General features: G+C 37.2%; 1 protein-coding gene across 1 annotated transcript in view; it reads left to right on the top strand.

Annotated features, from left to right (window-relative positions):
- ANKRD45 (ankyrin repeat domain 45) overlaps positions 1-10,916 on the top strand; it is a 39,290-nt gene that overhangs the window by 18,771 nt on the left and 9,603 nt on the right. Inside the window, exons 4-5 of the mRNA XM_081322688.1 lie at positions 1,431-1,525; positions 6,619-6,757. Of these exons, the coding sequence (XP_081178814.1) occupies positions 1,431-1,525; positions 6,619-6,757 (234 nt within the window). The remainder of the gene's footprint in view (positions 1-1,430; positions 1,526-6,618; positions 6,758-10,916) is intronic.

Consider the following 10,916-nt stretch of genomic DNA (forward strand, 5'->3'; position numbering starts at 1 on the left):
GCCTGCCTGTGCTCTTCCCCCTGTCTGAGGCTCTCGTTGTCGTGAGGATTTCTGTTGAGGATTGGCAGGGGGATCTGTTTGGTTTTTATTCCCCTCCCATCTGCTGGGTGGTTGCAGCAGGTTTTGGTCTCTTCTTTTGGTTTCTGGTTGTGTTCCCAATAAAAACATGCTCTCCAACAATTACTTTTTTTCTTAGAAATGTCTCAGATAATTTAATCTCTAAAATGGATTGCTCTCTTGGAAAAATGGGGGAAAAATGGGAAATCTAGATAATTCTTTTTAAAAAAGAAATCTTGGTTTTCTTACTAAGAGGCCCCAGTATGTGCGAGCTAGAACAAGTATTTCTAACACCATTTTCTTGAGCACGGGTTATCCTCAGGACTGTGTCCTAAGTCCGCTGCTGTTCACCCTGTTGACCCATGACTGTTGTGCTAGGTTTGCCACCAATCGTATTGCCACCAACCATATATGGACGATATAACAATAGTGGGCCTTATTCAAGGTGACAACGAGGGTGCTTACCACTAGGAGGTTGAGGGTTTGGTGAACTGGTGTAAGAAAAACAGCCTAGTTTTAAACATTGGGGAAAAACAAAGAGATCATTGTCGATTTCAGAAAAGGCAGCACAGCTACACTCCTCTATGTATTAATGATTCACCTGTGGAGATGGTTTCCAGCATCAGATTCCTGGATGTGCAGTTAATGAGTAGGCTGGCTTGGTCACTCAATAGCAAGACCCCGGTGAAGCAGGCACAGCAGCGCTTGCATTTTCTGCGTCACATGAGAAAAGCACATCTTCATTCCCCTATCCTTGCCACTTTCTACAGAGGGATGATCAAGAGCATCCTATCATACAACATTACAGTCTGGTGTGGAAGCATCACTGGTGCAGAGAGTGGTGAGGATGGCAGAAAAGATTATTGGCAGTTCCCTCCCTTCCATCCATGACATAGCACATAAGCGTTGCTTGAGCAGGGTCCGCAAGATTGTCTGGGACACTACACAGCCTCTTCACAACCTGTTTTTCCTGTTACCTTCTGGGAGGAGGCTCCGTGGTATCTGAAGCAGAACATCCAGATTCAGTTATAGTTTCGTTCCATACAGTATTAACCTTGTGAACTCCAAAGCTTCCTCTTTCTGTTATGTGTTCAAGATGGACAGTGATTAATATTTATATGTTATTTGTATGTAAAGGTGTAGGTTTATACATATGTTGCATATAGCATTTTTAAATGTGTGTTATGTATGTGTACACTTTGAGAGCAAGCAACTAAATTTTATTTTTATAATGACAAAGATTATCTAAAAAAAAAATCTAAAAAATATTGCACAGAATCTAGTTAACGTCAGCTGTGGTAGACTTGCTATCATATAGTAAGGCAGTATTTCTTGGATATTCTTATGTCTCTTTATTCTCCCTTTCTTTTCAGAGGCCAAGCAGAATTTATGCAATTTTATTTTCCAAATCCAGGCAACAATCACTGATCCTGAGAAAGTTCAGGGAAAGCTGAATAAAGAAGATAAGGTATATTATTTAATAGTAATTAATTATAGATTTTCTTTATATTATGGTGAGTTTCAATTTGGCTAGTTTAATCTAAAGCTAGTCTAAATATATGGTATGTTTGGTATTGTTAAAAAGTCATGTTTAATGCCAAAACATATTTGATAGTTACTGATTCATGGTTACTGATAACTTCTGATGACCCTATTGATGACCCTATGAAAGTATTATAGGGTTATCAGAAGTTTAATTTCAAACGTCAAACTACTTCTTCAGTCTTTTGCAAGGACTAAGTAGGAAAAAATGTCACATCATGTAGGGGACATCTAGCTAACATTGCCAATTCCAAATCTTTTTAAATCAAGATTTATTGTTGACTATAGATAACATATATTCTAAATAACTAATTCTTATATACAGCATTTTTGTAAACCACACAAGGCTTTTAAGATACAATAAAAAAAAGAAATTGTAGTAAAAATATTATCTATATTGTTTCACACAAAAACAAATAGCATGGAACTAGTTGATTATAGTTTCAAATATCAATCTCACAAATATTTAAAGTGAATATATGAACAAATGCTTCTTTATATTGAAATATCTCTAGGAAGTTCAGTATTTGACTACCAAAGTTTCATATCTGAATTCATGCATGGAAATGTAGAAACATATTTAATACAATTTTGTAACTATTCACTATTTCCCAGATGTTTCTTTCAAATACATCATATATCCTGGTCTTTGTTATCTATTTGACAAAATGGCAGAGCAAATATGCTAACAATGTCACACTTTCATTTTACTGTTCATTTTTCATATACTGTATATCTGAAGAATTCCACTTAGAATTTCATTATATTTGAAGAATTTCAACACTGGTGGGTGATCTCCCATTGTCTCTTTGGTCAGAGAGGCTCAAAGAGCCTGCCTACTCATTCTTTGCTGTAGTTGTTGCCTTCACTCTTTGAGAAACTACTTCAGTCTGCCATTTCTTCCTCCAGACATCCAGGGTAGGTAGTTTTTGATAGATTTGCATTTCTAATTTGCTATTATTTTCTGTGCTTGTGAGGCTATTCAGGAAGAATAAGTAGTATGTTGTTATTTTTTACTACTCTTGTGAGTTATATTCCTTTGAAGATCTTGTTGTTTCATGCATCTTCTCTAGTTCCTTGTACTATGATGGTGTTGTGTACACATGCTGATCCATACTTTGTATGTGTGGAATGCTATATTTTCTAGACACTGTGTTATGTCTTTGCTATGACTCCTGAGGGCGGTGATCCCATGGGTGTTCCTCCGATTTATTGTATATTTGTCCATAAAACTGAAAACAAGTAGTGAGACTGACCTTGAAAATATCCATGATTCTGGGTATTTCGATCTTTGTGTATTTGGCTAGGTAGGGTGTGTTGTGTAGTTCTGCTGCCCTCTTTTGCTAGTTCTGGATGTAGGTACATCAAGAGTGCTGTGACATTCTTTTCTGTTTTCTTAGGTTTGTACTATGAGTCTTGTGACTAGGAAATTAGGTTCACCCATTGGTTACTCAATCACACAAATGATAAAATTATTTTTAAAATGGATGAGAGAATATGATTACTTTTGTGTAAAAAAATTATATGTAAAATGTACAGTGGCAAAGCAGATTAAATATACAGTACTGCTTAAAACAGTGATTTAAAAAGGATCTCCAATCTCTCAAAAATACATGCAACCTAAGTTAACACCCTAAGCTGGTATTGTCTATTACCTATGTCATTCAATTATTGACCTAGCATAGATAAATGTCAAATAGCTACACACACCAAAGTAAATCTAAAGTTTAATTCCTGACTAAATGTTTACATATGTCTTAGAAATAAAGGATCACTTGACTTCCAGTTTGACGTCGTGGCATAACGGGCTCCGGAAGACAGGGCTCCATCTTCCACTTTAGATTTCACCCTGCTGGGGACCCTAAAAAGGGTAGAAAGTCGCCCTGAAGAGGTGACAGAGAAGGAGGGGACCCTCGTTGATTGCGAGAGGACGGCGGCCTCTCGAGGAAGCCCTCCAAACTGGCCAGTAAGAAGCTGCTGACAACCGAAGAAAATAAGAAAACCAGCAACTTTCAAGCAACATGGATAGAACTGGGTGAGACCCTATTCTCTCTTTATGACTTTAAGACTTTTTCCTGGGGAAAAACCACCCAAAGGAAAGAATCCTCCACAATGAGAGAGGGAAGGGGAATTTCCACCCCATTCCCTGAGGAAAAGAAAAGCGGTGAATAAATTGCTTGGGGGAAAATAGAGAAAATTACAAGATTAATTTGGAAGCAATGCACATATATAACTTTGAAATTTGGAGACTAAAAGTGCTTTTGAGATTTTTTTTTAAAGAGACTTAAAAAGCTTGTAATATAAATTTGGATGTAAAAAGCTGGAAGATGGCATTAACAACATCTAGTGGCGAACTACAGCACTACAATTTATTATGCCTAAAGGAAACTTGGCTGGAAGCCCAGATTCAGATTAGACTCTTGTTGTTTTCAGAAACTTTCACTTTTGAAGACTCAGCTGGGAAAAGGGGGAAAAAACCCTTTTGGGATGCTTATCTGTGTGGCAGAGACAATAAACTATTTTGAAACTGGCCTGCCTGGACTATGAATATAAATACTGACTTTTAGAGCTGTGTCATGGAGCTATTTCCCTATAGAAGAAACATGCGTTATTGATTGAGATGATGGACTACTTTGTACTATAAACCTTTGATTGATGAACAATTTTTAATTGCTCTTCTCTCTCTGGACAGAAAGGATTTGTTTTTCATTGGACAGAAAAAATTGAAAAATTTGAACTTTACTTATATTTGCTGAGGGGAGACTTAAGAATGGACTGATAGGCTGGCTAGATAATTAAGAGTTCAAATGACAATTGACTGAAACTTTTTAAATCCCTAAATAGATTGGACTAAAAGACTACATATAAAAACAAAATGGATGCTCCATACTTAGCTTCAAATGGTAAAAAAAACATTCCTAACACCTGTCCCCAAAACCCCCAGCTTGACATACCAACAAGAAAATGTTGATGAATTTCAGAACGAAATTCTTTCTATATTAAAATCAATACAAGAGACAATTGCCTTAGCTCATGATGAGACTAAAAATAACAAAGGAGATAAAAGAAAAATTCTTTAATCTAAATCTACAAACTAAAAAAATGACTACAAAGAAGGAACTAGCAACCCAGAAAATCGAAGGAAAATCAGAGGAAGCAGATCCAAAGATGGAGGACCTAAAGAAAGGAACTAACAGACAGAATCAGCCAAATGAAGAATTAGAAGACGTACTGATAATATCGGAAATGGAAAAGATATCTTACCTGACAAGATCTCAGAACACACTTGAGGATAAGAAAGAAAAGCTGATTGAATGGAAGATATAGCTGTTAGAATTGTGGGAAATTGGAGGAGGAAGGCTGTTTAATGAATATCAATGGGCTGAGCATCCTTCCAAAAATACTTTAATCAAATTGCCTTTCTTATTCCAAACAATATACACAAAAATAGAGCAAGAATTACTTGATGATTCAAATGCATTGACTTGAAAAGTTAGTTGGCAAAGGAAGAAAGCTAGAGTAAGACTGAAAAAAATAGAGGTTTTGACCCATTAGATGGGATATTATACTATGTTTGAACATGGCTGAGAATAGATAATTGTTAGAAATAGAAGTATTATATAATCCTAGAAAGATAGGATTTATAACTAGAATATCATATTTTGGTATGAGAAGAGAAATATGAAAATGCTAAGAGGCTTTGAATAAGGGAAGCATTTGTTTACCCAAATATAATCTATTATGAGAAATTATAAGTGATAGAGACATTTTGAACACTGATGAGAAATTAAAATTAAAAAACAAATGGATATTAAGTGCGAATGCAATTAAGGTATATTTTGGTTAGAAAAGATATTTTAAACCAACATTATTGATATTAGGAAAATGTAACAAAGTTGTTGATATTCAATTGTATATGTATTAACAACAATAAGAATTTATTTGCCTAATGTGGGAAAACATGTACTACTGGAAGAAGAGAGGAAGCATTGGATGATGTAATATTGGGCCTAGATTGAAGAAGTTATTATGTACCACTGTATTACTAATGGACCCAGAACAACACGTTGTTTATTAAGTACTTATAATTGTAAAACTAGAAAATTAATGCAATATTTATAAAAAAAATAAATATAAAGGATCACTTGCAGCAAACAATTCCTACTTACTTGTCCTGGGTTTTTCCTGATCTTTATGGATTGCAACATGAAATCAGAGGCACAGGATTGTTTATCTACAGGGGCAATACTATACTACCTTAGCTACTTCTCATGCCTTCCTACCCAACATTTGGCTTGGCTTTTAAAACATAGGTCTTTTCTTACACAAAAATGAAAGGAATGAAATTTCCTTTTGCTGCTTGCTAAAATAAGCAAACGTTAGCAGGATATAGCTTGAGACATTGTATTGTTGGGTAGCAGCTGTCCATGTAAATGCTACAAAAGGAATTGCCATACTTACCTTTTTGGGAGATACAAAATCTATATGTATTATCCCATAGCTGTTACTTTCTCATCTTTTATTAAAATAGAGCAAATTCCTCAAACCCCAGATACCTTTAGCATTCTTCCTTTTGTCTTCATGCAAGGTTTTAAGCTTAGACAACATTTTTCTGTTAAGACTTTTTCTGATCACTGCGCAACTTTGCTGTGGTGTCTCCATATCTTGAAAATGTTGTATAAAGCCTAGCTCAACAGAGTGCTGATGGTGAAATTGGGAGCTTGCCTGCATTCCTATCCTTTCCTTTGGCAGGTTCTGTGTTGTGGAGATGCACATGAAGGCTATCGTAAAAAGAGGTTTCTGGAGTTACTAGAATGTTAAATGTTCTGTGTTTGTGTATTTTGAAATTTTTCAAGAGCTCTAATGAAGACAAATAAATATTTGAAGATGTTAAACAATTTCCATTCTCTGAAATCATTCAAAAGTTACTATACCTTGCATGCCTTACATTTTGGCTTGATTGCTGTTTGCTAAAATGCTGTTTTTTTTGCTGATACTCTTTATTTATTCTTTGTATAGACAACCTCAATCAAGGCCTGTCAGGCCAAGTTGGACTGGCTTGGAAATACAAAAGAGCCTACTACACAAGAATTTATTGACCAGAAGCAGCAGTTGGAGGACATCATGCTGCCTATCTTCACAAAATTGTCTGCACCACGTGAGTATTTTTAAGCTCACCTTTGGATAAAAGATTTCTCACATTTTTAATTACTATTTTATTTACAGGAAATGTTTTCTGCTGGCCCAGGCTAGGTGATGAATCTTTATATAATCCAGAATAAATTTCTCATAGAGATTTACTTCTACCTTCTAAATTAAGCTTACTGAAAACCTCACTCCTCCCAATTCTTCTAGGACAGGGGTGTCAAACTGCCAGCTCGGATGCGTCATGCGGAAGCCGCACCCACCCCATTGCCGACAATGGCAAAACATTCCTGATATGTTGTGCGACGTCATGTGACGTCATGAGTTTGACAAGTTTGTTCTAGGATTTCCAGAGCCCCATCAAATGACAAATATATAGTAGTCCTTGCTTACCAACCACAATTGGGTCCAGTCATTCTGTCACTAAGCAAAACATTATATGACCAGGTTGGATTGTTGGATTTATGTCTCTCCCACTATGGTTAAACTGATCACTGCATGTCGTTAAGTGAGACATAATATGACAATGACTTGTTATTTCACTTTCCATTTGCTTGTTGGAAAACATCCAAATTTGCTTGTTGGAAAGCATCCAAATTTCAATCACATGACAGCAGTGATGGTACAATTGCCATAAGTGCAAGGAATGGTCATAAAGTTATTTTGCCAGTGCCAAAATACTTCAAACAATTGCTAAACAGGCCTCTTAACAACTTCTTCTGGTCTTTGGTTTTTGCCAAACGTGTCTTCAGAAATTACTGGCAAATATTATTGTTCCAGAAGTCCTGGTCTTTGTCTAGATCTACAGCAAACTTTATACTTGCCCCGATATTCTTTCTGGACAGCAAAGGTTTCTTCCTGGTACACCTCTCATGTAGATCTAATTTATACCACTTCTTTCTAATGATAGACTCATGCACTTTGACATAAAGAAAGCTACCTGTAGATCTTGTGATGAAATTCTGGAGTTCTTAGAGACTTCTTTTAGCCTGGCCAAGTTGGTGGTTGTTTGAAATCTTTTACACTTGTACAGTGAGGGGGGAAAAGTATTTGATCCCCTGATGATTTTGTACATTTGCCCACTGACAAAGAAATGTTCAGTCTATAATTTTAATGATAGGTTTATTTTAACAGTGAGAGACAGAATAGCAACAAAATTCAGAAAAATGCATTTCAAAAAAGTTATAAATTGAGTTGCATTTTAATGAGTGAAATAAGTATTTGACCCCTTCGCAAAACATGACTTAGGAATTGGTGGCAAAACCCTTGTTGACAATCACAGAGGTCAGACGTTTCTTGTACTTGGCCACCAGATTTCCACACATCTCAGGAGGGATTTTCCCCCACTCCTCTTTGTAGATCCTCTCCAAGTCATTAAAGTTTCGAGGCAGCTCAAACCTTCAGCTCCCTCCATGTATTTTCTATGGGATTAAAGTCTGAAGACTGGCTAGGCCACTCCAGGACCTTAATGTGCTTCTTCTTGAGCCACTCCTTTGTTGCCTTGACCGTGTGTTTTGGGTCATTGCCATGCTGGAATACCCATCCACAACCCATTTTCAGTGCCCTGACTGAGGGAAGGAGGTTCTTGCCCAAGAGTAAGTAGAGAAATGACTATTCTGAGCCACCTAAGCCCCACCCACCCCGCCCATTTTGCACTCTCCATGCACAAGCTCTGATTGGCCGAAACAGAAGCATATTGGCATAAACCATACCCACATTTTGGGAAATCCCCCACACCCTCTGCAGATGAGTAGTCCCATAACACAAAATTGAAAATACATTAAAAAAATTCCTTCTATATATAAAAACATGTCCACAAAAATGCAATTCTATCCATTCTTTATGCCATGCTGGAAGACCCATCCACGACCCATTTTCAATGCCCTAGCTGAGGGAAGATTTGCCCAAGATTTGATGGTACATGGTCCCATCCATCATCCCTTTGATGCAATGAAGTTGTCCTGTCCCCTTAGCAGAAAAACACCCCCAAAACATGTTTCTACCTCCATGTTTGACAGTGGGAATGGGGTTCTTGGGGTCATAGGGAGCATTCGTCCTCCTCCAAACATGTCAAGTTGAGTTGATGCCAAAGAAGTCGATTTTGGTTTCATCTGACCACTACACTTTCACCCGTTCTCTTCTGACTCATTCAGATGTTCATTGGCAAACTTCAGATGGGCCTGTACATGTGCTTTCTTGAGCAGGGGGACCTTGCGGGCGCTGCAGGATTTCAGTCCCTTCACGGTGTAGTATGTTACCAATTGTTTTCTTGGTGACTATGGTCCCAGCTGCCTTGAGATCATTGACAAGAACCTCCTGTGTAGTTCTGGGTTGATTCCTCACCATTCTCATGATCCTTGAAACTCCACGAGGTAAGATCTTGCATGGAGCTCCAGACCGAGGGAGATTGCACCTTTGTCATCTTCTTACCAAGCTGCTTGGTACGGGCAGTCTTGTAGCCCATTCCAGCCTTGTGTAGGTCTACAATCTTGTCCCTGACATCCTTGGACAGCTCTTTGGTCTTGGCCATGGTGGAGGTTGGAATCTGATTGCTTCTGTGGACAGGTGTCTTTTATACAGGTAACAAGCTGAGATTAGGACCCTTCCCTTTAAGAGAGTGCTCCTAATCTCAGCTTGTTACTCAGCTCAATTTTGCTGATTGATAGGGGATCAAATACTTATTTCACTCATTAAAATGCAAATCAATTTTTAACTTTTTTGAAATGTGTTTTTCTGGATTTTGTTGTTGTTATTCTGTCTCTCACTGTTAAAATAAACCTACCATTAAAATTATAGACTGATCATTTCTTTGTCAGTGGGCAAATGTACAAAATCAGCAGGGAATCAAATACTTTCCCCCCTCACTGTAGTTGATTTTCTGGACAGTAGAATGATTGATGACCAATTGTTTGCCAATCTTTTCCCTTCTCAGAGAGCTCTTTTCAGTTTAGGCATGGTGATACCACACCCTTCAAAAATAAAAAGTAAATCAAACTAAATGTTGAAGTTTCAATAGCAATAGTAGTTACTTATATACCGCTTCATAGAGCTTTACAGCACTCTCTAAGAAGTTTACAGGATCAGCATATTGCCCCCAATAATGTGGGTCCTCATTTTACCAACCTCGGAACGATGGAAAACTAAGTCAACCTTGAACCCTGTCAGGATCGAACTCCTGGCTGTGGGCACAGTCAGCCTGCAATTCTGCATTCTAACCACTGCACCACCATAGCTCTTTAGCACTTGAAGGTTTGAATATGGATAACTTTATTTTATTTTTTAAGGGGGAAATTCTAAATCTAAATAGGGGAGATCTATCAAATTGGTTTCTGTGAATCAAAGAATTTCACTTATTCCACACAAAAAATCTTTTACTCACTGAATAACTGAAATGTAATGCATTAGATTTCTACTCACAAAAAAAATTCTGTACTTTGCAATAAGGCAAAATAATTTCTGTCCCTCTATGTTTCAGGATAATTACATGGATTTACAAGCAGTTTCCAACTCTATATTTTCCACCATTCTCAAATTCCACAAAAAATCAGGATTGTAGTAAAGAGATGCAATATACATGTGTATATTGCACAGTTGATTGGGTAAATGTGTGCAATTTCTCTCATATGCCAGAATGTGTTTTATTTATGTGGAACTCTTAAAATTATAAAATACTCTCTTCTTTTCTCCAGTTGGTAATAAATGTGGCAATGCAATAATCACCCCCACTACAGCCATTGGTTTCAGATCAACATTCCACTGCTTGCTTCCAAGCCGTACCTGGCTTTTACTGCCTGCCCACAGTCCCCTCCAAGCTGGCAAGCACAAATCTTCACTACTGATGCTCCTGAAACATTAACCCAGTCACTTGCCATATCCACCAAGAGTTCATCAGTGCATTATTTTGAGGTGGTCACACAGCTATGCTCTCTTCCAACCCACATTCACTCCATGAGGGCTGGCAATATTGGAGCTTTATAGTGAAAGATCAGTCACAATCACAGTCAAATATAGTAAGATCCTTATAATTAATAAAACAAATCAAGGAATATTTTGGACATCCCCAAAATTAAACTTGACAATCTTCTTACCATTACAATCCCATAAAATTTGGCAACTCTCCTAGATGTTTGTGAATATAAACAGTAAGAATTTCACCAGCATTTTATTACTTC

Source organism: Vipera berus, assembly GCF_964194415.1.
Source record: "Vipera berus genome assembly, chromosome: 3".
NCBI lineage: Eukaryota > Metazoa > Chordata > Lepidosauria > Squamata > Viperidae > Vipera > Vipera berus.